The sequence below is a fragment of the Spermophilus citellus genome (assembly GCF_964194105.1).
Source record: "Spermophilus citellus genome assembly, chromosome: 2".
NCBI lineage: Eukaryota > Metazoa > Chordata > Mammalia > Rodentia > Sciuridae > Spermophilus > Spermophilus citellus.
This window is the reverse complement of record NC_138183.1, coordinates 8,550,582-8,578,063: the sequence shown is the minus strand read 5'-3', so window position 1 is coordinate 8,578,063 and position 27,482 is coordinate 8,550,582. Positions and strand designations below refer to the sequence as shown.

General features: G+C 46.2%; 1 protein-coding gene across 6 annotated transcripts in view; it reads left to right on the top strand.

Moving 5' to 3' along the window:
- Positions 1–27,482, top strand: part of RALGPS1 (Ral GEF with PH domain and SH3 binding motif 1) — a 271,882-nt gene that overhangs the window by 93,335 nt on the left and 151,065 nt on the right. For all 6 annotated transcript variants that reach the window (XM_081281958.1, XM_081281959.1, XM_081281955.1 and 3 more), the window contains one exon: positions 18,009–18,092. In XM_081281958.1, coding sequence (XP_081138084.1) covers positions 18,009–18,092 — 84 coding nt within the window. The remainder of the gene's footprint in view (positions 1–18,008; positions 18,093–27,482) is intronic.

The window sequence follows — 27,482 nt, the reverse complement described above, 5'->3', positions numbered from 1 at the left end:
TTCAACATGGCACTTACCTGATGGGGACCTCTGGCTTTGAGAGCCCCATCTACTCTCGTCAGTCCTTTCACATTCCTGTTGTGCAGGCTGCTGCGTGGAGGCTGGGAAGGTGGCAGCTGGGCTGGTGGCCAGGAGCCTGCAGAGTTGTGGGTTCAAGAGTGAGGGCCCCGGGCTGGGGATGTGGCTCAAGCGGTAGCGCGCTCTTTCGATCCTCAGCACCACATACTAACAAAGAAGTTGTGTCTGCTGAGAACTAAAAAATAAATATTAAAAAAAATTCTCTCTCTCTCTCTCTCTCTCTCTCTCTCTCTCTCTCTCTCTCTCTCTTTCTCTCTCTCTCTCTCCCCTCTCTCACTCTCTCTTTAAAAAAAAAAAAAAGAGTGAGGGCCCCCCAGGTTAACTGGGATGACTAAAGCTATTAACCTTGGTTTTACATGTCTTGGTCAGCCTTGGGGACACGTGGCTGTTAGGAGGTGAGCTTTTCCTAGCTCCTCTGTAGAGGCCCATTCTGCGTTTCTGTAGCTCTTCCTGGGGCTCCGACATACTGGCTCCTGTGGGATGAAAGTCGGCCTTTGGTGGGTCCCAGGGAGCCTGTGGCCAGTCTGGCTCATCTGGGTTCTGCGGAGGCTCCCAGACCTCCTCAGAGGTGGAAGGAGGCCCAGAGCCACCATGGTCACTTCCTCCTAGGTGGTCATGGCAGCAGGGCCAGGACAGGGTGCTGCCTTGGCTTGTCAGTGAGGGGTCTGCCTTGGTGGCTCAGGATGTGTCTCAGTGTAGACTGGGGGTACCCTTCCTCTGGGTGAATTAAACAAATTGTATGTCTAATTAGAAAAATTGCATTTTAAGCCCTTTGTTTATATCTGGCTGATATGTAAAAGACCATTTGGGTACCTTCTGTCAGTTTGTAATTGTGCTCAGTTGAGAGAGTTAAGTTCACTCTCTCTTTCACCCCAAGGTGTTTAAAAAATAAATACTTTGAACAGGCTTTTGCAATGCCAAGATCTAGGCTGAATGTCAGAGGATACAAATGGGTTTGTATGTAATGGGAAGGTTAACAGGCTGCCCCTGTCCCCTAGCCTCCCTCTTGCAGAGTGGTCCTGGCAAAGCCCGCCTGCCTATAAATACTTGGGGTGGCCTCATTGGCATGTCAGCATGGGGCATGAAGAAGCCAGGTGATTTTATGATCCATAAAAGCAAGCACCAGACATGCTCCCAAATTCATTAGTGTTTACCTGTCATTACAAATAGCCTGTGTTGTTTACTTTCTGACTAGACAGGCTGCCGGCAGGGCCCAACTGCAAGGTGGGGAGGGTGCCGAAGTCCTGACCCTCCTGGGACGTGAAAGTTTAAAGCAAAGCTTCCGTTTACGGCTGGAGTAGAGATATTGAAGGTTTGAATCTTTAAACTCAGACTGGTTTTTTCTTCAGTGGAAAATATGGGTTCCTGGATAAATCTCACCATAAAATGAGCTGTGATCTCTTATTTGTTTTTTCCCTTCTGCATTATAGATAAACTTTTTGGAGGGGGAATCTCAGGACGTCATGCCCAGATTCTTCCCTGTACAGTAGAGTTTGCCCCGTCTGTCCCTGAGCCTGTCCTGCTTACGAGAGCAGCCCCATTTCTCTACCCTCTCTCTCCTCTGAGGCCCAGGGCACGCAGGCCCAGGCTCTCGCCGCCACCCCGCACCCCCCATTTTCCATTTCAGGCCCCCCCCCCCCCCCCCCCCCCCCCCGGTGTCCTGTCAGGTGACCGAGGCAGTGAGAACCTCCATGCTAGTTGCTCCTCTGAAATGGAGGTGGTCAGAGCAGGGCGGAGCAATTTTGGCTACAAACATGCTGAAGTCGGGATTCAAAACAGCCAAGTCTGAGTGGCGTCTGGAGGAAGCCATCAAGCTTAGGGCTAGATGTCTGAGGTCTCAGATCAGAGTTAGAGATCTGAGTGTAATTAGAGGAGAAGTCCTCTGCACAATCTTCGCATGGTTTCTTGGGCACCACTGGGGCCTGCTTGGGGTGGTGGGTCCCACGCCTGTAACACAGTCAACACATATTGGTCAGCCACACACCATATGCAAGGCTCACTGCCTGGTGTTTCAGGGAACTCAAGAATAAATGAGGAACCCCTGTTCTAGTAGGAAAGGTAAGATGTTTACCTAACTGATTACAAGGGGATGTGTGGGCAGAGAGGCCATAGTTCTAGTAGGGGCAACAGACAGAGCATCCTGGTGGGGGTCCCATTTGTTCACGGCCTAGAGCACTGGTGTAATTTGGACCAGATGGAAAGGAAGAGCATTCCAGGTAGAGGGAGTAGCTTGAACACAGGTGAGGCCACGTGGAAGGAAGTGGCCTTGTTGGAGGACCAGTGAGCAGGCGAGTGCGGCCAGAGCAAAGGGTAGGTGAAGGCACATGGACAATAAGACTGGGGCTAGGGTGGGCCACAGTGGAGCCTGGGATGCTGTGTTGAGTGAGCCATTGGGTCCTTGGGAGCTGTGCTTCCTTCAAGGAGCTGGGCAGGCAGCAAAGACCTGCAGGCCCCACTACCCCAGCGTGCCCCAGAGCAAACCTGTGGTGCTTCCTAAGAATTCTGCCAGCTCTGTCCCTGCCATGGCAGTCTGTCCACCCTGTCAGGTCAGAATCATGGCGTCTGTCTTCTCCCACACTGTCTGCACCCAGGCTGTCCCCAGCCCATGTCCAGTGCTGCTTCCCAGTGCAGACTGCCCTCCTTCCTCCCTCCAGCTTTGGCACTTCCCTCTCAGTGGGTGTTTCCTCACACGTCTGTTCCCTAACACCCCCCACTCCCATCCTGTGGTTTAAAAGTGTCTGTCCACATCACTGAGCCTGCTCAAAATTTCCAGTTGCTTCCCTTTGGGATCAGCCCCAAGTCTCTAAGATGTGCAGGTCTCCGAGAGCTGGTCCTGTCCTCCTGACCCTCCTCTGTGCCCTCCCCATGCACTTGTCTGCATCTCCTCCACTGGTCTCCTTCCAGCTTGATCCCTTCAGGCCTGCACACTTGCTGTCCTCTGCCTGACATGCTTGCCTCCTCCCACCCCACCCTTTCAGTTTCTGATCATGCTCTCAACTTATCCCATGTTTAGGAACGTACTCATAGCCATTGGCCTGGTCTCCCCACTGGAAGGGAAGACTCACTCCTTCATTGCCCCACCCCTCTTGCCACGCAGACGGGTTGGGGGTAGAGCAGAGAGCAGGCTGGGCCTGAGGCTGGGAAGGAAGCCATGGGTTCCCTGCTTACAGTGGTCTCACAGCATGGGAGGCTGGCAGCTCTAGTGTCTGACAGGTTTCTACACACTTTTAAATACGTGTCCCTTTAGAGATGAGGCATCTGAAAGGCTGGCTTTCCCTTTTAGCCTTTCAGGAGAGGAGTGTGGCTCTTTTCCCAAGAGCCATCTTCATAGTCCACTCACACACCAGCCTCAGTGGCCCCCACCGGGGCATGTCAGAGCAGCCCAGTGTTCCCGTGAGACTGGGATTCGTCAGTCCCCATCATTTCTGGGATTCGTCAAGTTTTCCATTGTTTCCAGAAGTCCTTTTCCGTCCAGGGACTTCAAGCTGTTTGTGATCAAAAAGCAGGTTACTTGGGGCTGGGAATGTGGCTCAAGCGGTAGCACGCTCACCTGGCATGCATGGGGCGCTGGGTTCGATCCTCAGCACCACATAAAAATAAAATAAAGATGTTGTATCCACTGAAAACTTAAAAATAAATATTAAAAAAAATTCTTTCTCTCTTAAAAAAAAAGCAGATTACTGCATGGGGCAGAGGTTCTGTGGATGTGACGTGCTGAGTGAAGTTGTGACCTTGATGAATGAGGTCTCATCCTGTGGCCCCTCCTGCCTATGCCACTTGTAGGAATGTTGATTTCTACAGCCCCTCTTCCCTTCCACTCCCCGGTCCTCTTGTCTAGTTACTGTACTGCACCCCTCAGTCTCCCTCAGGAACCCTTTGTACTCAAAGGTCAGGCTCTGGTGTTTGCCATTGACTACCTTGACGACCAACACCAGTTAGCTCATCTCTATGAACCTTGATCCTGTCACCTGTGAAATGGAATAGTAAAATCTACATCCTCCTTTTCCTTCTCCTCATGCCTGTCTCCTCTGGCTTCTCTCTTTGGAATCTGAGTTTGCCCTGGTCATCTGTCTCAATGCCCTGACTGCTGCTTCTGGTCTTCAGCCTCCTCAGATGTCTTCTCCAGGTCCCCCTATGCCCAGGAGCCCCAGGCCTATTTGAATCTCTGACCAGGCCTCTCCATGCTCCACAGAACACTTGAGAGGAGCTGCCGCTGTGGCTCAGGCCCCTTTCTGTTCTCTGCGCTCAGAGAAGGCAGTTGCTTTGCGAAAGGCTGGGCCACCTGTCATCTCTGACATAATTCAGGGCCCACAGAGCTGAGTTGTTGGCTGTAGTGATGTGGAGTGGTAGCTGTTGGCTTGAGATAAACATCATTAAGCTTCTAAGAAATTCTTTTTTACTTCTTAAAATTGCACATGAACATTGCATTTTGCTAATTAACTTTGCAATGTTTATTGAGAGAATCAGATCACTTTTTCTTTAAATTATCCATGTGTTTCTTTGATTGTTAACATTAGCTGGATCCTGTATTTCTTAGATAAAATCGGTAGGCTTGGAGATTCTCCCTATTGATTTTCATGCTCTGGTATAAATTTTTGGCATAAGGGTTTTGCATTCATTAAATGACTCAGATAACTCCCTGGTAAAATTCTGTGGCTCTGAAAACTTTGGGTTCATTCTTTCTTTCTTTCTTTTTCAAATATACTTTTAGTTGTAGGTGGACACAATACCTTTATTTTATTTTTATGTGGTGCTGAGGATCGAACCCAGTGCCTCACGCATGCCAGGCGAGTGCTCTACCCCTTGAGCCACAATCCCAACCCCTGGTTCATTCTTTCTATTGCTTTTTAACATTTTCGTCAGTGCAGAAAAGTTTCAGTTGGTCCAGTGCAGAATTGATCTGAGCCTACATCTTTCTTAGAAGCATGTGCTTCCAGAAATTTCATTTCGTACTTCCATGATATTCAGGGTGTCCCTGTAGTATGTGAAGATCAAGATTAAGAAGAGTCGTCTGAACCATGATTACCAGACTTAAATTACAGTGAAAACAGAAGCAAATAAAATTTTGCAAAACTCCAAAGTAGCAAATTAAGAGACAAGCTAAAATGTTCTCCTAAAACTCGAGAGTAAAGACAAAAGGAGATGAATAGGAGGAATTGTTTCTAGGTGTCCTGCAGGTATCAGGAATTTTGAAAAGGAAGGATGGACAGATGTGAGAAAAAATGTTTGTACTATATTAAGGACAAAAGTAGATTATAAAATCCCAGATGTGGTGTGAATTCAATTTAGAGAGAGCTGGTAAACACACACGATGGCACATGAATGCACACTCCAGCCTGGAGGTGGAGGTGCTGTGGCCGAGGATCCTGGCTTTACCCACCCACAGACTTGGTTCAATCCTGGCTCTTGCATTGGCCGCAATCTGCTTTCCTGGAGGTAAGCTTCTGGGGCAGCAGTGGTACCTGTCTCATAGGGCTGTTTTGAGAATCCAGTGAGTGTGGATAACTGGGAATGAAATGGTCAGTGCTGTGCCTAGCACTTAGGGAGCACTCAATGTGTTAGTCACTCTTGTTATTGTCATTAGTTTAAATCAAAATGCAGATTACGGAGGGATTGCTCTCTTGGGCTGGGGGTGTTGAGGCCCAGGTTCATCTCCCTGGGGTTAAGCTATCAGGTGATTTAATTTCCTTCATTGAGCATTCTATATTTTTCTGGTTTTCTATATAAACAAGTACTAGGTCCCTAATTAAAAACAAACAAAATAAAGTTTTTCCTCCCTCCCTTTCCTTCCTCCCTTCTTCCCTCCCTCTCTTTCTTCCTTCTTTCAAGAGAATGTCTAAATGATTGGGGGGAATTTCCCAATACTTCGAAGGAGCAAGGGAGTTGAGTGCAGTCCCAGGTAGAAAGTAGCAGTGGATGTGTGGCCCCACACTTCGGCTTGTTAATCTAGTGGGGCTGAGCTGCTGGCCTTGGCTCTCTGCTGCTAATTGGGGCCTTTTCCCTCTCACATGGATGGAGACTGTTCGCAGGGTCGCAGTTGGCTGCTGCCCTGTGTCGACAGCTGGTTCTGATTGTGCAGAGTTGCACAGGACGAGGGCTGGAACGGGAATGTTTTGGGAAATTTGCATCATCTTCATAACCCTAAATCTAGTACATGTTTTCTAAGCAGATGGAGGTTTGAGGACTTGATGAAACAGTAGTGGCTGTAAATGAGTTGCTATTCTATAGAAAGGAACAAGACTGAAAACCAGAAAGAGGAATTGCTTCTGCTCATTCACTGATCCTCCAGCTTGTGCATACATCCTGACTTTGCCCCCACTAGATCTCCCCGCCCTTGTGGTTTGTCTGGCCAGGGGTCCTGAGGCCATTTCTCCCTGGGACCTGCCTCCTCCCTTTCTCCACACTCACAGCCTCCTGCAGGTATTTGTTTCAGAGTTACTAAGGGATTGCTCTCTTGGGCTGGGGGTGTTGAGGCCCAGGATCATCCCCTGCACTGCAGGGAGCAGTCAAGCAAGCAAGCAAGCTGGCTGTCACATGAGAACATGGGAGCACCCCACACAGTTATCAAAGTGGCTGCTGGGACAGTGGAAGAGTACTTGTGGTTTGGGGCCACTGCTGCTCTTGCTCGTGTCATGAGCACTGTGTGCCTGGGGAGCTCCTTCTGCTATTCCTCCACTGCTTTCCCTTGGGCCTCAAAACAAAACAACAAACCCCATGCTTACCTGCTCCTGTCCTGCCCAGCACCCCTTCTCCCACTCTCTCCAGCCTGTGTGCTTTTTCCCCATTGGCTACCTGACTTTTCTCAGCTTCAAGGGGGCACGCTGACCTGGGCCTCACACATGTACTTTCTGTTGCCTGGGAGTCTCTTCCTCCACACAGCTGCAGAGAGTGCCCCTCACCTCTTCACCCCAGGTCAGTTTGCCAGACAGACCCTTGAGACAACCTCTGAATGTCCCCTGCCTTCACCCTGATCAAGTCTGTTTGAATAATTTATCATTATTTGACAAACTCCTCTCCCCAGCCTGTAGAAGGTGAGTGTATGAATGTGAGAGCATCTTTGTTGTGCTCATTGCTGTTATTTCCTAAGATCCACTTGAACTTGGGAAACCAGGTGAATGCAGAAGTGCTCCGCAAGCCATCAGTCACTGCTGCTCCTTCTTCCCCTCTTCCCTCCTCCCTCCTCCCTCATCCTTCCTTCTCACCCTTTCTTTTCCACCACCACCACTACCATCATCATCGCCCAGGAAAGAGCCAGAGACACAGCCCACTGATGGCCACGCAGGAGGTGTAGAGCTAGAACAGTCTTGGGATGTCAGCCTTAGGGAACAGGCAGGAAAGTGCATTTGTCCTTCTCTGCCTTCCTGTCTGCTGCCCCCTGAGCAGACTCCAAGCTCCTCAAGGTCTGGGACCTCGCCGGTGCAGGGCCTGGCACGTGGCTGGCCCCCTTCTTCCTCCCTTTCATTCTTCCTCCCTCCTTGCCTCCTTCCCCTTCTCTTCAGTCCTCTTCCCTTTCCTTCTGTGTTTCACAGCAGTTACTTTTGTTCCAGGAAGGGTTAGTGCCGCTCCCGGCAGTCACCCACCTCCAGGGAGCCTTCCTGAACCCTCAGCCAGCCCTGCCTTCTGTGCACACCATGGGTCCTGAGTGCCCTTGTCCCATCCTAGTGACTCTCTCTGGAGGACTCATGATTCCTCCACTGAAAGGTATAGAGCATCTAGTGGTCATGTGAGAATGGACTATATTTATAACCGTTGACAATGACAGATCATAAGCAGGTTATGATTTTATAAAAATTTTGTATATTTGGAATATTTACTAACTGTTAAAACTTAATTTGGAAGGCTTATTATGTGTAATATGTTATCTACTAAAAGTTTTTTCAAAGCAGTCCTGCACATGATAATCAAATAGTAGAGTGTGTAGATTTTTTTTTAAAGCCTCCATCCCTCGCCCTGGCCCTTCCCAGAGGCAACCTCTTTAAAGGGTTTTCCTCCAGGTTATTTGGGATTCTGTTTGGTGCTCTGAAACCTCTCTTCCTGCAGTCTCTAGGCTGCTTGCTCCCTGTGTTTCCCTCCCCTCTTTAAGTCCCTTGCCTTAGCTGCACGTCCCCATTGTCAAGCTAGTGAACTGCACATTCTGACATTCCCCAGAGCAACCACAGATTCCTTAGGTGGACCTAAAAGTGGAAAGCCAACCAACAGCACTCGTTGTCTTTATGGCTGTGTAGGTCCTACTCAGTGACAAGCCAAGTTGTGTGCCAGGGCTGTATTTCATTCTCTAAGGACCCTGGGCCATGCTAGGGACCAGGCCTCCCGTTCAGCACTGTACTGTATTCTCTTTGATCCATCAGTTGCTTGAAACAGAGTATATTACACACATATATGTATGTAATATGTAAATGTAGATGAGTATTAAAATACATAATATTTAGCATATTATGCTACTTGGATTTATATAAAGTATGTGTTTAAATAAATATGTAGTATTTAAATACATTCAAAATTTAAATAGACACAAGCAGAAATTCTTGTTTTTTGGCATTCTTGGAGATTATTATCACCTTTTCTCTCTCGCCTTTCCTCTTCACTGAGTCCTCAAGCTTTCCCAAGCTTTCTATCGTAATTTCATTTCCGACATATCTTTAATGGCTGCTGCTTTCTCCAGAGTCTTACTCCAGGAACCTTGTCCTTCCCCAGGTTGACTAGTAGTTCTTAGGTCTTTTTGCATAGTTGTCAGCATGGGACTCACCTTGCAAATTCCTTTTCTTTTAAAGTCATGTTTATTGAGGTTTAATTATATCAGGTAGGAATCAGACTTTTTAGTGAACAGTTTGGTGGGTTTTGAAGAACGTGTGCTCTCCCGCAGTCACCACTGTCCAGATGAGAGCTTGTTGTTACTCCCACAGTTTTCTCTTGCCCTTTGAGATTGGTTTACCTCTGACCCTGTCTTTGGCAGCCATTAATCTAATTTTTGTTCCTGTAGTTTTTACCTTTTTGAGAATGTTGTGTAAATGAAATCATACAACACTTCAGTGTCTGGTTTCTTTCCTTTGGCAGAAAGTGAAGCATCTTTTTTAGCACGTGCAATACTAATTCCATTTTTCATGGCCGAGTAGTACTCAGCTGTGTGGGTGTGCCGTAGTTCCCCTATTCCCTCACCAACTGATGGACATCTGGGTTGTTTCCAATTTGGGAAATAGAAATAAAGCTGCCATAAACAAGCACACACAGTTTTATATGGACATAGGTTTGCATTGTGTGAACATCTACCAGTGGGATCGCTAGGTCCCAGGGTAGGTGTGTGCTTAACTTATAAGAGACAGCCACACTGCTTTTCCAGATGGCAGTGCCAGTTTGCATGCCCAGGGTGACAGATGAGAGGTCAGCTGTGCTGCATCCTTTGCAGCCTTGGCAGGTCAGCTGGTGTCTTTTCTAGGTTGTGGCAATAGGTGTGGGTGGCATCTTGCAGCTTTGACTTGCTTTTTCCTGGGGCTAATGCTGCTAACATCATTCCATGGCTTACTCGCCCTCTGCATTCTCTTTCATAAAGGATCTGAACAAAGCTTTTGTCCACGTTTTCAAAAAAAAACAAAACCCCCGAAACTGGGCTGTTTGTTTTCCTATCATTGAGTTATAGCTGTTCTTTATATATTTTATATATATATATATATATATATCTTTTTTTTGCATTACAATTCTTAATACACTTTTATACCACAATTTATCATATCTCTGTTTGTATATAAGATACTTTGACACCAAATTCACATCTTCATACATGTATTTCATATCTTTTTATTAGATATGTGCTTTGCAAAATTTTTTTTTAGTCCATCACTTCTCATTTTCTCATAGTAACAAAGTGCAATAGAAATTGTGTGTGTGTGTCAGATGCCATAGTGCATGCCTGTAACCCCAGCAGCTCAGGAGGCTGAGCAGGAGTATCACAAGTTCAAAACCAACCTCAGCAATTTAGCAAGGCCCTAAGCAACTTAGTGAGACCCCCATCTCAAGATAAAAACTCAGCTGGGGGGCTGGGATTAGTGGCTCAGCAGTAGAGCGCTCGCCTAGCACGGGTAGGACCCGGGTTCGATCCTCAGCACCACATAAAAATAAAGGCATTATGTTGTGTCCATCTACACCTAAAAAATAAATATTAAAAATAAAATTAAAAAAATATCAGCTGGGGATGTGGCTCAGTGGTTGAACACCTCTGTGTTTAAATACCTGATACCAAAAAAAGAAGAGTATGTATGTGTTTTAGTGTTTTCATTTTTTAATTATTTTTTCTTTCTAAGCTTAATTTTTCTGTTATCTGGGTCTTTCCTCTCATTGTGCTGTTAAACTCATTCCCGGCAGCTTGTCATTGTTCGTGATCTGACCCTCCTGGCCTTCCTCTTGAGTGACTGAGGTAGGACACAGCAATATGCCCACACTGTGGGACAGGCTTACAGGGTACAGCCCTTCTAATGCCAATAGGAGGGGAGCCTGCAGTTCCCTCACCTTGGTTTCTCCTGGGGGTGGGCAGGCTGACCTCGCTGGCTTTTGGCCCCTGCCCTCTGCTTCTCTGAGTGCCCTGGGCAGCTGACTTCACCACCTCTATATCTCCCTCATGACTTTTTCCAGCTTGAGACTTTCTGCTTCCAGTTAGTCAGAAACCAGGCTGATCCCCAGAACAGTATTGAAATCTCATTGGAGGGTAACATCCCTCTGCTGCTATTCTCATTGCTATTTTGGATTTGTTTTCATTTGTGGACTTTGTCAGAGGGCTCTCAGGAGTGACCTTAGGAAATGTGTAGATCATGTGTCATTTGAACTTGTCACCTATTTTGAACTTAATACAGCAGTGGTTTGGGTTTATCACAGGATAGATGATGGGCAGAAGCCATTTCTCCCTCTTGAAACCTGTTTTTATTCACAGGCTAACTACATTTGCTCTCTCACATTTTTGATTTATGTTCTCATTGAGGGTGGATAGCATAACAGGATATTTAATTGTGCTGACAGTGAAATACATACTAATAAAAGCACTCATGTTTTGTTAATAATTATTAGGATCTGCTAGAACTTCAGATTTTACCCACAGGACAGCCAGTGGCCTTGGATGTCCCCCAGTGGATGGGGCTGCTGAAAAGGGCCAGACAAGTGTTCCTCCCAAGTAGCGCATCCATAAACTGGCACATTTATTGTCTGAAAGGACCCAGGAAGCCCCTTTATTTCCTGTAGCTGTTTGGCGGCCAAGCTTGGATTCTGGAATCAGACCAGGGTTTGGATCTCAGTTCCAGCAGCTCTAGCTGTGTGTCCTTAGAAACAAGTGACAAGTCTCTCTGAGCTCAGAGCCTCATCCATCAGATGGCAGTAGTACTGGTGTGTTGTTGTTTGTGTGTAGACTCAGTGGTAATGGCTCCGTACTTACCTGGAGTCCGTGGGCTGCTTGGCATTGCTGTGTATCGACTGTGTTTTCCCCGAGTCTCTGCTCTGGGGAGGCTCCCGGGAGCTTGGTGGGCATCTTTTCTCTGAATCCTACCATCCTTTTGTCTTCTGTTCCTGCCTGTGCAGCCAGAGGCATCATACCCTTTTCTGACCTGGTGGGACCCCTCAGAAGCCCTTGTCTGGCCCTTGTGCCACCCAGCTCTCCTCTGGGGTGGCACTGGTTAGAGCCCAAATGGCGACCACAGCTTTGTCCTGGCTTGGGTGAAGATGGCTCCCACCATCCCTACTGTCAGTGGCCTCTGTGGCCTGGAAAAATCGAATCATTTGCTTGTTCCTTATTATTTTGTTTGGAAATGGGAGAACTACCACCAGGGTTTGTGAGGATGAACCTACATGATGTGTGAGAAGTGTCTCCTGCAGTTCCTGGCATATAGTAGGTGCTCATATCTCACACGTGCGGCCACTGGCTGGCTTGGGCCCTCACCCCAGGCTTTGGAGCCTGGTGCCTTCTCCTACCTCCAGGCTCTCCTGGCCTGGATTTTTGGCCCTGCTCCCACCTGCTAAGTGATGCCTTTTCCCGTGAGCACTATTTTATTAACAAGCACATTAAAAGTGCTTATGAGGTGTCAGCCATTGTTGTGGGCACTTTACAAATGTCAGCTCATCTAACCCTTTTGAATCCCTAGGCGGCAGCACTGCTATCAGTGCCACTTTTTCACAGGAGCAAACTCATGGCCCCAGGTCACCCAGCCATGGTATTATGGTTTAGCTATGAGGTGTCCCCCAAAAGCTCACATGGGGGACAGTGCAAGAGCTTTCAGAGGTGAGTGATTAGATTATGAGAGTCGTAACCTGATCCGTGCATTAATCTACCAATATGTGTTAACTGATGGTAACTATAGGCAGTTGGGTCGCGACTGGAGGAGGTGGTCACTGGGGGCGTGCCTTTGGGTTTATATTTTATCCCTGGTGAGCAGAGCTCTCTGTTTCCTGACTGCCGTGTCCTGAGCTGCTTTCCTCTGCCACACCCTTCTGTCATGATGTTCTGCCTCACCTTGGGCACAGAGCAATGGAGTCCCCATCTCTGGACCGAGACCTCTGAAACCATGAGCATCAAATAAACTTTTACTTGTCTAAAATTGTTCTTGTCAGATCTTTTGGTCACAGCAGCAAAAAAACTGACTGAACCCAGGAGTTTGTCCCAGGTCTGACTGACTCCTCAGCCATGCTCGCCGGGTTCTTTCTGTGACCTTGGTGCCCTTAGTGCTCCCTCCTGAGCCCAGAGCCAGCCTCTGCCAGGGCCCAGCGGGAGGCTTCCTCAGCAGCTCATGCTCCTCCCTCTCTTCCACAGCAGGGGGTGTGGGCAACAGGTCGCTGTGCTATGATGACTGCCTTGGGATAAGGCCTGCACATCCCTGAGGGACACATCAGCCCCTGAAGCTTTCCTGACCTGAGCCTGTTGTGAGCCCTGTCCCCAGAGGCTGGCCTGCTTCTCGGTCAGACACCCCCGGTTGGCTCTGTCCCCCACTGCCTCAGTGGCCACCTTGTCCTGGGTGTTTTTAGAGCTCCTTTGACTGTCATCGTCCCACCAGTTCTTCTGAAGATTGTTCATAAGTTGATCTTACGTTTTTGTTTTTCCCCTGCCAGAGGGTGGGAAGGAAGAGGAAGGGAAAAGTTGCTGTGAGGCACAATGGTGACGTGGTGTCATTGGCTGGTGCCAGCTGGTGGTGGTCAGAGGTCTGATTTAGAGACTCTTCTTGAATGTGATGCGGTTTCCGTGTGGACACGGTCAACGAATGTGCTTTGGAGAAGCTGTGGTCAGAATTAAGCCCACATTGGAGGGACCCTGGGCTGGTGCCAGCTTCCTATGGATGTGCCACCACTCCCCAGGCCACCTCTTCCAGGGATGACCTCACTGGCTTCAGACACCGTCAGGGTCAGGCCCTCCTCAGCCACATCAAGGCTTCTGACTCCCTGACCACTAAGCAGAGAGGTGACACTCCTTCTTGGAGGGAGCTGACTGCTGGTGGGCAAGCCTCCTGTCCCATGGCTGGAGAAGCTTTGCAGGATCAGCAGAGACCAGTGTTGATGCCTGTTGTCACCTAGGAATGAGCACGGGTGGGGCTATTAAGATGGGGCTATTTTTGTGCCAGTTAGGGATTTTTCCTTCTTGACTTCTGATATGCGTTTGCCTTTGAATGTTTATATGAATCTCATGTTTGAGTTTTTATTTAAGGCAACTGCATTGATAACCTTTTGTTCTGAGCCTGCTAGTTTTGCAGTGTGGGGTGCTGCAGTGTGGGGTGCTGCGGTGTGGCCAGCAGGTAGCTGGGTAGCCTAGCCTGGCACTCAGGGTGGCAACCTGGGGTACAGAGACACATGGCTGAAGCCAGGGTATTTCTGTGACCTTCAGGGTGAAATGTAGACAGTGAGCCTGGACAGACCCAGGTGGGGGCTTGAAGTAGGAAGATGAGCAGAAGAACATGGGGTGCAAGGGCAGGGCCAGCACCCGGCAGAGGGCACAGAGGGGCTAGAGGGGCCTGAGTAGGGGCTGTGGTTTTCCAGTCAGGAAGTTGTCCTCGGTTAAGAGCACATTCAGATGAGCAGGGGTAGAGAGGTGGGTGGGAGAGGGAAGAGGGTGTGAGGAATTTTCCCCTGGAGGAGAAGAGCGAGCAGGAGCTGGAGGAGAGAGGCGCCTGGGAGGCTGTTTTCCTGTGGCTTCTGGGAGAAGCTGATGATCACTAAGATGCCCGTGGGAAGGGGGCGCTGGAGAGGAGGAGGTCAAAGACATGGACAGGGCCTCTGGGATGGGGGAGGGGTGGGTCCTAGGAGGGAAGCCAGAGTGAGGCTGGGAAAATCGTTAAGTTTAGTAGCAGGAAATTTTCTTCTCATAGATTCTGTTTTCCCTGGTGAACCTGGGGAACATTGTGTGATGGAGGAGAGATCTCAGAAGCCTGGCAGCCAGGGCCCAGAACTCTGAGGCAGGGCAGCCCAGGTGGGTGGGACTGTGCCCCCAGGAAGGAAAGTGCTTGGGCCTGGGGCAGCTCCTGCTCACCAGGATGCAGAGCCCAGGGCCTTCCCAGCCTCAGCTCACCATAGGTACCATTAGTTCCATAGCATGAACCTTTTTTAGGCATTAGTGACTGGAAGAGTTTTGTTCTATTACTTCACATTTTCCAGACCCACTTCACACAGATGGAATCTCTTGTAATCCTATAAGGCCAAACACAGAGAGGAATAGTGCCAACAAGTTTGGGCCAGAACTTGTGTTAGTGCAGATAGAATGGTCTCATTTCTTCGGACATCTTGATCAGTCTTTCTGCACTGCGTTTGGGAGGTTTCAACATGGAGGACCACTCAGACCTCATTCATTCAACCAACACTGTGTGAGCGTCCATGGCCAGCCTGGCTCTATGCCCACCTGCCACCACCTTCCTCAGCCACTACAGTCCTGGGGTTAAGCATCCTCATTTCATCAATGATGAAAGTGAAGCCCAGGAAACAAGCAGCGGGGCTGGGATCCAGAACAGGGCCTTTGAGCCCCGAGACCTTTGCCCCAGTACCTCTCAGCACAATGCTTCATGCTGCTGAGGTTTTAATTGTAGATGTCTCCAGTCTTTAGAGCACCAGGCTCCTCAGGGAATCCTTGGAAAATGGCCATGTTTGAATCAGGGTCTTAGAAATTCCAAATCATTAAACTCCGGTGGATAAAGTTCCTGCTTGGCTCCTGCCTGTGTGACAAAGGCAGAGAAATAATAATAGATCTTGTTAATAAAGACAGTGGTGCTTGTGGGCTGGGCGAAGGCTGAACGCTGCCCTTGCTGTTTTGTGGCAGTGTGCCCTGCGAAGGGGAGGCGACCTTTATATTTAGTTAGCATAGTTCATCCTTTCCAGCATTGGCTTTGGAATCCATAGGTGAGAACATGAAAGTTCTAAGAAAATAAGCATCATGCTCCTGGGGTATGCACAGCAAGAATCTGACTTGGGTCTAACTGGTCGACAGGTGTCTTTCTAAGTTGTCATGGTACAGAAATAAGTTCACAGACTCTGAATTAAGTGTGTACACACACACACACGCACGCACACACATGCACGCACAACTTCTGCTGTTTATTAAAATTTTCGGGAAAATATGGAGGGCCACTCTCAGTCAGAAATTGGGCAACAACCACACCACAGACTTGAACCCCGTGTAGGGAGCTGGGTTTTATATTTGATGAGCATGACCCATACTTTCCAGCACTGGCTTTGGAATCCACAGGAGAGAGAGGCCTGTGTCCTGATAAACTAAATGAGTGTGAACATGTACCTGAAAACAATTCAGGTGTGTTTAATGGTGTGGGTAAATGCAACAGAGGCAGGTCAAATACACAGTTCAGAACAAGGAAATAACAGAGGTAAATCGTACATCTCCAAGAGACAGACATCTGATTTTGAGAAGTGGACTCACGGTGTACATGAAGTCTGAGCCCTTTTCCCCCATTTGTTAAAATGAATGTGGTAAGAATCACGTGGAAAACATAGGTGATGTGCCTGGTCCAGCACCTGCCACATAGGGGATTCTTGCTAAGCGGTAGCATAGTTAATATCATTGTCATTACTCTTACCTGGGGTCTAGCCTGGGAGGGGGCAGTGTGAGGACTTGACAGGGTCTGGGTTGGTCGTGTTCTCTTGTGGGGGTTTCTGTGAAGGCCATGATACATGCGAGGCAGCCGTGAGGAGGTGTGTGATAGCTCCTCCTGGTTGGTTCCCATGTGTTCCCGTGCCTGGCTTGTCCATCTTGTTGCCAGAGCTGCCCAGTGACTCTGGCCAGTTTCCACAGGCTCCTATCTGTGGCTTACCTGTGGGCCCTGAGATATGTTTGATGAGCACCACACCTCAGGCATAATTGCCCAGCCGATGGTTTTCTTTATGGCCATTCCCATTACTGCCCTGACTTCCTGATCTGCCTCTGTCCCAGCTGGTGGATAACTGACTCTCACTAAAAATCTTTAGAAAGTTCCAGCTGTGCAGCTGGAAAAAACAAGATACTAATAATATTGAGCCTATTATGAATTAACAGGAAGTCTTAGAACTCAGGATAGAGAATTCTAGCATCTACATTTCTTCTGTTTTCTGGCAGGCACAAGTTGGGAATGGTCTTTGGATAGTGGCTTTACCTTGGTGCTTTTTAAAGCCCCCATTAGATTACTTCTTTTATCTCCAGGTAGGAACCAGCCTTACTGATAGATAAAATGTAGCTAATCTATTTCTTCAAATCATGTGCCAAACCTGCTGGAAAAGCAGAAACAAGGCCCCTGAACAAGACACTAAAGGGAACCTTCCCCTCTGTCCCTTTGGTCATATACAATGGGAGGGGCCAACTTCAGGAAGGAAGCCCCTATAGTCCTGGAAGCTCTTCTGGTGGTGCTGGGCCTGGACTAGGATTTCTCCTGACTCAGGATTGGAGGCTGTCATGTGGTCAATGAAATCTGTGAGCCCTCAGCTGGATTTCAGTTTTAAGTCACCTGGGGCTCTGGGTTCACTCTACATCAGGAGGAGTCCTGCTAGTTAAAATGTTTGTGTCCCCACTAAAAAAGGACTTTTGGCCCCAGAGAAGCCACATATGAGAGAAAACATTCAACTCTTGGCTTCTTCATCTGGCGTGTTTCACTTAGCCTGATGCTCTGCAGTTCCATCCATTTACCAGCAAATGACATAATTTTATCCTTCTTTATGGCTGAGTAATACTCCACTGTGTATATATACCACATTTTCTTTATCCATTCATCCTTTGAGGGGCATCTAGGCTGGTTCCATACCTTGGCTATTGTGAACTGTGTTGCTATAAATTTTAGAATGCAAGTATCAGAGGAACTGCAAAATGAAATTGACTAAATTATGTTCTATGCATGTATGAATACATCACAATGAATCCTACTTTTTAAAATATTTGTTTTTTAGTTATAGATGGACACAATATTTTATTTTTATGTGGTGTTGAGGATCGAACCCAGTGCCTCATGCGTGCTAGGTGAACACTCTACATCTGAGCCACAACCTGAGCCCTCCTACTTTTTATATATAACATACCAATTTTTAAAAAGTAAATAAATATAAGGAAGACCAGTAGTCTAGAGGAAGGAGACCACATGAGGAGAGGGAAAGGTGGGTACTAGGGAATGAAATGAAGCAACTATGTTATTTGCATGTATGAATATGTCACAGTGAACCCCACTATTATGCATAACTACAATGCACTACTAAAAACATAAAAAGAGAATATTTTGATGTAGAAATCTTGGGAAATGTGGCCAAAGTTATGGGAGGAAAGTATTCTGCATCTCCTCCTCACCTTTGGCAGCACCTGCAGACACCTTCTCCCACAGATCCCGCCTTCCTCCCCGACCTGGTGAAGGTGAGAGTAGCCAGGTCTTCAGCTCCCCGCTCCGTCTCACTTGATGTGGTGGGTTTTGCATCCCAAGTAGAATCCCTGTTGAAATGGACTCTCTGCTTTCTAGGAACTAGCCAGCTGTGGATGGAGTAAGAAGGAGAAACACAGTCTGGCCCCCAACGTCGTGGCCTTCACCCGGAGGTTTAACCAGGTAAGCAACCGCCCTTGTGTGTGCCTGTCCAGAGGCAGTCTGTTGTCCCTAAATGCTGCAGCCCCACCAGAGTTCACTTTGAGGCACCTTGCCCCAGGTCCAAACCCTTCCTCCAGGCCCCTGTGTTCACCCACTCTCGCGCCATTACAACCCAGTTCATAATGTGGATAGAACTGAACATGTCTTTCCTGTGTCTGTGTCATGCCAGGGGCTTCAATTCCATATAAGCTAAGGTTCTAGCACCCTGTTGTGCTCTGAGAGGTCAGGTATCGGGATCCAGCCTCTGCCACCCTCCAGCCTTGCTTCCTATTCCTCCCTCTTCAGGCTTCACCATGCTGGCCTGTGTCTCTTGCTCGATGCATCGTGTCTCTGTCCTGTAGGGGCCCTATGTGTTCTGCTGTCAGCCCAGAGCTCCTCCTTCATGTTTAACTCTCAGATCTTAGCCTGTCCCCTGGGTCCCCAGCCTGTCAGAGGTCTCCCGATCATCCATTCCCTCATGGCACCATGTCCTTCTCTGTGTGGTGCTTTACCCATCTGTCTCTGCTTCCTTGCCAGTCTGTGAGTTTCATAGGACAGGTACCATGCACGTCTTACTCATCACTATGCCCACCTGCCGCCTGCTACCTTGCCCAGTGTCGGGCAGAAAGGTACTAGACCTTCAGTAGGACCAGTGAATGAGGTGCTCAGGAAACAGTTTGGAGTTGGACTTCTTTGAATCCAGATTAACTGGCCCCATACTATTCCAAACTGACATGATGGAGCACAATTTTTGCTCTGGTTGTGATGACTCCAGTTGCATAAACCAAACCCCCAAATGATGCTGTTGGCAATTTTTTCTTCTTCTGTTTTGTTTTTCTGGTTTCAAATGAGGACAGTGGCCCAGAGGTTGCATAATGTGCATGATTGGTCCTCTGGGTGCTGGGGCCTATGTTCCCTTGAGGCCATGGCTCCAGCTGGGCCTTCCCTCTTGGAAATGCCTGGTCCTGTGCATCACTGCTATTCAGCTTTTCCATCCCTCTCCAGCCTCAGCACCCATGTGAGCATAGTGGGAGCCTCACAGAGACACCAGCTTATTGGCTGAAGATCAGGTCTAGAGTGGACCGAGGTATTCCTTGGTGAGATATGATTAAGAGCTAAGAAAGGCCTAGATGCGGCTGGGCTAGAAGCTGCACATCATTTGTTTTGAAAAATCAAGTTCCAAACCTTTTGCTTCTTTTCTCTTTCATTTGAAAATCTTTTTCTTTTCAACTGAGCTTAGTCTTAAGAAAACAGATGTGCATAAACTATCAGTGGATTCATAGTTTTCCCAACAAAACAACTTGACTGGGAGCCAACTCAGTCCCCTCCTCTGACCAGCCATGGAGCTCCTGTAGGAGAGGCTGTTGGGGCTCTGATGCAATCTGCTTTGCAGGCAGATGCCAGGCCAGCTTGGCAAAGGCCATGCAGCTTGTTCTGTGAACAAATTGCATTATGTCCAGCTCAGGCTGAGTGGTGAAATGAGCCAGAAGTGAAGTTGCATTTTCTCAAGCAGAATGCTCCAGGAAATGGACTTCCTGATGGCCCTTTGGCCGTTCCTGGACATAGCCCTGGTAGTTCTAGTTTGAACATTGCCCAGAGGCCAGGACGGTCAGCCACTGGGGTGGCTTTCTTCGAGATGAACTCATTGGTGTCCCTTCCTGGTGGGCCTTTCCATGTGAGGACAGGACTCCAGTAAAAGGAAGCAGGTCACTGCCCCTGCAGAGCCTCAGTTTCCAAATCTGTAACTGAGAATGACATCCTCTGCTTGCATAGTTGTTATCAAGATGAAATGAAATGGTGGATGAAGAGCTTTTAGCATAGTGTGTGGCACCAAGAGGATGTCCATATGTTTAGGAGGGAAGACAAGGAAAATGTGCAGATCAGCTGATGGGAAGGAGGTTGCCAGGGATTGAGGCTCCTTGTGGCCAGGCCAGAAACCCAGTGGCCAGTGTCCTGATCTGCTTGCCAGCAGGGCCCGAGTCCCTAGGGATTTCTTCATAGAACAGCTGCATGGAAGAGCTCAGCCAGGTTCTTTGGGGTCTTGACCTCAAGGAGTTCTCCTTATAGCAGAGACATTCTCCATCTTTTTTGGGTCATGGATTCTTGTGAGAATCTGATGATATCACATAAGAACTTTTCCCCAGAAACTGTGGACACATACATTTGCATGTAATTTTAGGGAGTTGATTGCTGCACTAAAATGAATGCAGGGTCACTTTAGGGTCTCAGAGAATGAAACAGATCTGACCTGGGTTGGCGTCTTAGCCCCACAACTCATTAGTTGTACAGTGTGGGCTAGCTTTTGGCCTCTGTGAGCTCATCTTCCTCAGGAAGCATTTTGACTGTTTTTTGAAGATTAAATGAGAATCATGGGAGTAAAGGGTCTAGCCCCATGCTTGTCACACAGGAAACAATTAACATGAAGGGTTGTGGGAGCTCTGAGCCAAAAGAAAGGTTAAGGCCAGACTAGAGGCTGGGGCATAGGTGTAGGCGTGAGGGCAGGGACGGTGTCTAGGGGATGCTGAAAGTTTTGGAAATGATGAAGAGGAAATTGGGAGTAACAGAGGCCCAAGTGTGAATGTGAGGACTGCTGGTGTTTGTGGATGGGCAGAGGACAGGGGGCAGCACAGGCAGCTGAGAAAGGGTGGCCAAGAGCAGGAGGAACACCCAGGAAAGGTAGTGGAATCATTTTGAGAGAGAGAGAGAGTGCTGCAGCATGGGCCACGTAAGTCAGCTGGAGAAGAGGCCTTGAAACCTGGCATCGAGACCCTGCTGGTGACATCAGGCAGACAGTTTTGTCAGAATCGTAGCAGGCTGAGTAGGAGGAGATGGCGACAGCGGAGAGAGAGCAGGTGCGGGTGATCCCAGCAACTGTGACTCCAAAGACGGAGATGAGGAGGAGATGGCAGGAGGGGTCAAACAGGCCCAGGGAGATGGTCCTCTGTTTCTTCTTCTAAGTGGGCAGTCTTGAGGAGGTTCCTGTTTTGAATGGAAGAATCCAGGAAACAAGGAAAAGTTAAAGATGAGAAGGAATCCTTGATGAAGTATTTCCCAGAGAGGGTGGGAGAGGCTGAGGCTGGGGCTCTTGGGATGAGAGGTGCCCCCAAAAGGCAAGATACAGTTGTCAGCCCACCTGTAGATGTGACACAAGGAGGCCCTGTGGCCTCTTTTCTTCAGGAAAACAGGAGGCAAAGGGGGAAGCAGAGGGTGGGAAAGTGGAAAACCCACTCCATGGTGAAGGAGGAAGAGCTGATATGGAAAGGCTCTAGGGCACCGATGGTGGCACAGTAAAAATTTTGACTTTTACAGTGTCCCTGGGGCAGTAGGCAGGTAGTCATATCTAGTTAACCTGCACAGCCTGAGAGTGGGAGCACAGGAGGCATGCTGGGATCCATGGTGGGATTCGTGGTGGGATCCATCTGTGCATGCACACACAGGCCAGCAGCCTGAGTTTCTGGAAGGACCAAGGCAAAAGAGAACTTCAAGTACTGGCAAAGGAGGGAGTGGAGTAACAACTGATAGGGGATGGGTCTGCCTAGAGGAAAAGGATGCCAAGAAAGAGGGCTGCCAGGGATTCCAGGGGATGCTGAGAGGGAGGGTCTGGCACAGTGGGGTCAAGGAGAAGGGTTGTGGCCAAGACTGGAGTGTAGTTTTCTGCTGTCGAGCCATCCCTGGTAATCAGGAAGGAGGTGGTGATGGAAGTGGTGGGAGCGATGGATGCTGCAGTTGAAGTGGTCAAGAGGCATGAGGCTGTAGTTCATGGTGATGTACAAGTTGCCTGAGGAAGAAGGTGGGATTTGTGGTGGAGAGAAAGAAGTGACCCAGATCCTGATCTGCTTGTTTATCTCTATTGGTTTATCTTTTCCAGACAGTCTAAAAAGGAAGACAGAAAGAAAAAGGAAGAATACATATGTAGCCTGTTTAGACAGCTTTTTTCACTCTGTAATAGACTCATCTCTATATATGACTTGATAACTCATTTCAGTTTTTTACATGAACACTATGTCACTGTATGGATTCCCCATGATCAGCTTACCCATTGATCAACATTGAAGGACATCTCAGTTTCTTCCAGTTTTTGACAATTTGAATAAGTTGCTGTGAACATTTTCATGCTTGTATGTGTGCTATGTAAGTTTTAAAATCGTCTGGGTAAATACTTAGGGGTGCAATCTGGACCAAATCTGCCCCCTCACAACAACATGTGAGAGTTTGCCTTGCTCCAGATCCCTGCCAACCGTTGCATTGTCAGCTCTTTTGCATTGAGAAGTTCTCATAGGTGTAAGTAATCCTGTTCTGGTCTGCTTTATGTCCAGTTTGGGGTGCTTCACATGGGGTGCCGATGTCACACAGGAGCTTGTAAGTATCACAGTGACCAGAAGGGTGAGGGGATCAGGAGAAGGTCTAAGGAGTGAGAAAGCTCAGGGAGGAGTCAGCGAGGTTTGTAAGTAACTATGAGGTTCTTACTGGGTGGCTGGATCAGCCCAGAGGGCCTGATGGTTAAATACAGGGGCCAGAAGTAGGAGGCAGTTTGGCTCTTTCCTAACTGTGGAGGCTCAAGCAGAAGCCAGCAAGGGCTTTATCATGGTTAGTGTAGAACTGCATCCAGTGGTGTGGCAGAGAAAAGACAGAACTTCTAAGATCCCTTCTAACTCTTGGTTTCTTTAAAAAAAAAAAAAATCATGAATGGACTTATGAGAAATTTGTGGCAAAAGTAGATTTCTCATAAGAAAAGATAATATTTTTTTTCTTAAACCTAGATATTTTTTTTTCCTTTTGCCACATGGTTTGATTGTTTTTATTTGTGGTTGATTAACTAAATCAAGTTCTTTGTGTTCCTATGTATTTGGTTTGTTCATCTATAATACCTCTTTGGGTCTCCCAAGGGATGTCTAAGTCCCAAGCAGTTGAACTCTATAGCAATATCACCGAAGCAACTGTCATTATAGTAATAATTTGTGTGTATTGAAAGGTTATTCACACTATGACAAAATGGGATATATTCCATGTATACACAACTGGTTCAAATATTTGAAAATCAATTAATGTAATGTATTATTGATCTAAAAAAGAAAAATAATTGACCTGAAAAAAACATTTGACAAAGTCCAACTTTTGTTCACGATTTAAAAAAATCAGCATATTAGGAGTAGAAGGCTATTTCATTAACTTGATAAAGAACATTTATATAAATCTTTTAGTCAAAATTATTTTTAAAGGTCACTTTCCTCCAAGGATTGGGAACAAGACAAGGGTGTGCTTTCTTGCCATTCTATTCAACATTGTATTAGAGGTCCTGGTTAGTGCAATTAGACAAGAAAAATATATAAATAACAGACAAAAATTGGAAAGAAGGAAACCAAACTATCTTTATTCATAGCTGACATGACTGTCTATATGAAAAATTCCAAATAAGTCTATTTAATGCCCTCCACCCCAGAATTAAAAAGCAAGTACAACAAGGTTGCAAGACACAAGGTCAGTATGCTTTCCTATATACCAGTAATGAAGAATTGGAATTTGAAATTTAAAAAAAAAATACCATTTGTAATAGCACCAAAAACAAAACAAAACTTAGGTATTTATGTAACAAAATATGTACAGGTTTATATGTGGAAAACTATAAAACACTGATGAAAGAAGTCAAATTAGATTTAAATAAATGGAAAAATATTCTATCATCATGGGTCAAAAGACATTATTGTTAAGATGTCACTTCTTTCCTACTTGATATGTAGATTCAATGTAATTCCAATAAGAATCCTACAAAACTATTTTTAAAATAGTAACAAACTTATTCTAAAGATGGTATGGAAAAGCTAAAGACCTAGAATACACAACATAGTGCTAAAAACGAACAAAGTTAGGGGACTCAGTATTGGCAAAAGAACAGGCATCTAGGTCAGTGGAACAGAATATCGACTCTAGAAGGAGCCCCTCACAAATAGAGTCAGCTCATTTTTCATAAAGGTATAAAGGCATCCACTAGAGAAAGGATAATTTTTCAATAAATAGTGCTGGAACAGCAGACATGTGTATGTGTGTAAATGCATCTAGACACAGACCTAAGCCCTTTCATAAAAACTCAAAAGCAACCTTAGGACTAAATGTGAAACTCAAAACTCTAAAACTTACAGGGGAAAACAGAAGAAAAAAATCTGAATGACCTTGGGTTTGATGATGAAACCAAAAGCACAATCCATGAAATAAAAAATTGATTGGAACTTTATTAAGTTAATAAGATTTTTCATTCTTCAAAAGACATGGTTAAGAGAATTAAGAGACAAACCAGGCACTGAGAGAAAATGTTTTTCAAATATATATCTGATAAAGGACTTGTGTACAAATCATATTCTGAAAGCTCAACAGTAAAAAAAAAAAAAATGGCCCAATTAAAAACAGGCAAAAGAACTCAACAGATACCTCACCAAAGGAGATATCCAGATGCTAAATAAACTTATGAAAAGATGCTCAGTATTATTTATCATTAGAGAAAAGCAAAATCCTACACACCTATTAGAATGCCTCAAACACAGAAAAGCTGACAGTGCCAACTGTTGGCCAGGATCTGGAGCAGCACGAACTCCTGTGTGTGGGCGGTGGGAATGCAATGAGGCAGATGTGTCCAACAATTGCACTCCTGGGTATTTACCCAGATGATTTGAAAGCTTACACACACATACGTACACATATGCACATGGATGCACATAAGCACAGAAACATTTACAGCAGTTTCATTCAAGTTTTTAAAAACTGGAAGCAATGGAGATGTCCTTCAGTAGATGAATGGGTAAGATAAACTGGAATAAGTTATCAAGTCATGTAAAAATACATATGGAATCCCAGCGACTCAGGAGGCTGAGGCAGGAGGATTGAGAGTTCAAAGCCTACCTCAGCAACTTAGCAAAATCCTATGCAACTTAGTAAGACCCTGTCTCAAAATAAAAGATAAAAAGGGCTGGGGATGTTGCTCAGTGGTTAAGTGCCTGTGGGTTCAATTCTGGCACCAAATAAATAAATAGATAACTAAAAAAAGAGAGATGAGGGGCTGGAGTTGTGTCTCAGTGGTAGAGCACATGCCTTGCACTTGTGAGGCACTAGGTTCGATCCTCAGCACCACGTAAAAATAAATCAAGGTATTGTGTCCATCTACAACCAAAAAATATTTTAAAAATTAAAATAAAAAATAGAGATGAATCTTAAATGAAAAAAGCCAATCTGGAAATGTTTCACATCAGAAACCTACATTCTCTTCTAGACTCGTGGATTCTGGAGCCTGCACCCACTGGGGCTTCAGGCAGCTCTGTTGAATCAAACTGTTGACCTGGATCTTCCCCTGCAAACTATGTGCTGCAGATCCAAAGTTAGCTGTGCCACCTCCCATAATTAGGCTAGAAAAATGTGTGGGGTTTTGGCATATAGGAATCTATTAAATTATACATATAAAGTATCGTACTTGAGATTATGTGGCATAGAAGAGCATACATAGTCACATACAAGGTTATGGGCTGAGTGCTTGCTATCCAGAAACACTTTCTTCCATAACTGGCTAGTAAACATTTGAATCTGAACTTAATTTTGACAAATCCATGGAAAAAATGATTCTATGGAAACCCAGGCGTGTCCTGGAGGCAACCACAGATCGTTATACCAAGAAAACATTTCTATAATACTCCTGCTTAATATAAAAGGCAAGTTGGTGATTCTGGGTTTTTCTTTCCTTGTTTTCTTTTGGAAAAGTAACAGTATTTCTGTTACAAGACTGTACTGTACAGTAGTGGGCTTACTTTGTTAACTCTGGGTCATCCTTCATTTTTTTTTTTTTCCTTATAAAATGGAGGGTTTCAGGGCTGGGTTTGTAGCCCAGTGGTGGAATGCTTGCCTACATGTGTGAGGCAATGGGTTCGATTCTTAGCACCGCATATAAATAAATAAAGGTCTATCGACAACTAAAAAATATTTTTTTAAAATGGAGGGTTTCAGACTCCTTGCCTTCCTTCTCATGCCACTCGATCCCCATCCTTTGGCCCACCTTTCTTTTCTTTTTATTGGTTGTTCACAACATTACAAAGCTCTTGACATATCATATTTCAAACATTAGAATCAAGTGGGTTATGAACTCCCATTTTTACCCCAAATACAGATTGCAGAATCACATCGGTTACACATCCACATTTTTACATACTGCCATATTAGTGACTGTTGTATTCTGCTACCTTTCCTATCCTCTACTATCCCCCCTCCCCTCCCCTCCCATCTTTTCTCTCTACCCCATCTACTGTAATTCATTTCCCTCCATGTTTGTTATCCCATTCCCCTCACAACCTCTTATATGTAATTTTGTATAACAATGAGGGTCTCCCTCCATTTCCATGCAATTTCCCTTTTTTTCTCCCTTTCCCTCCCACCTCATGTCTCTGTTTAATGTTAATCTTTTCTTCCTGCTCTTCCTCCCTGCTCTGTTCTTAGTTGCTCTCATTATATCAAAGAAGACATTTGGTATTTGTTTTTTTTTTTTTATAATATTTTATTGTTGGTTGTTCAAAACATTACATAGTTCTTAATATACCATATTTCACAGATTGATTCAAGTGGGTTATGAACTCCCATTTTTACCCCGTATACAGATTGCTGTGTCACATCAGTTACATTTCCATTGATTTATAAATTGCCTTTCTAGTGACTGATGTATTCTGCTGTCTATCCCATTCTCCACTATCCCCCCTCCCCTCCCCTCCCCTCCCCTCCCCTTCTCTCTCTCTGGTATTTGTTTTTTAGGGATTGGCTAGCTTCACTGAGCATAATCTGCTCTAGTGCCATCCATTTCCCTGCAAATTCCGTGATTTTGTCATTTTTTAGTGCTGCGTAATACTCCATGGTGTATAGATGCCACATTTTTTTTTATCCATTCATCTATTGAAGGGCATCTGGGTTGATTCCACAGTCTAGCAATTGTGAATTGTGCTGCTATGAACATCGATGTGGCAGTATCCCTGTAGTGTGCTCTTTTAAGGTCTTCAGGGAATAGTCCGAGAAGGGCAATAGCTGGGTCAAATGGTGGTTCCATTCCCAGCTTTCCCAGGAATCTCCATACTGCTTTCCAAATTGGCCGCACCAATTTGCAGTCCCACCAGCAGTGTACAAGAGTACCCTTTTCCCCACATCCTCGCCAGCACTCATTGTTGTTTGACTTCATCATGGCTGCCAATCTTACTGGGGTGAGGTGGTATCTTAGGGTGGTTTTGATTTGCATTTCCTTGACTGCTAGAGATGGTGAGCATTTTTTCATGTACTTGTTGATTGATTGTATGTCCTCCTCTGTGAAGTGTTTGTTCATGTCCTTGGCCCATTTGTTGATTGGGTTATTTGTTA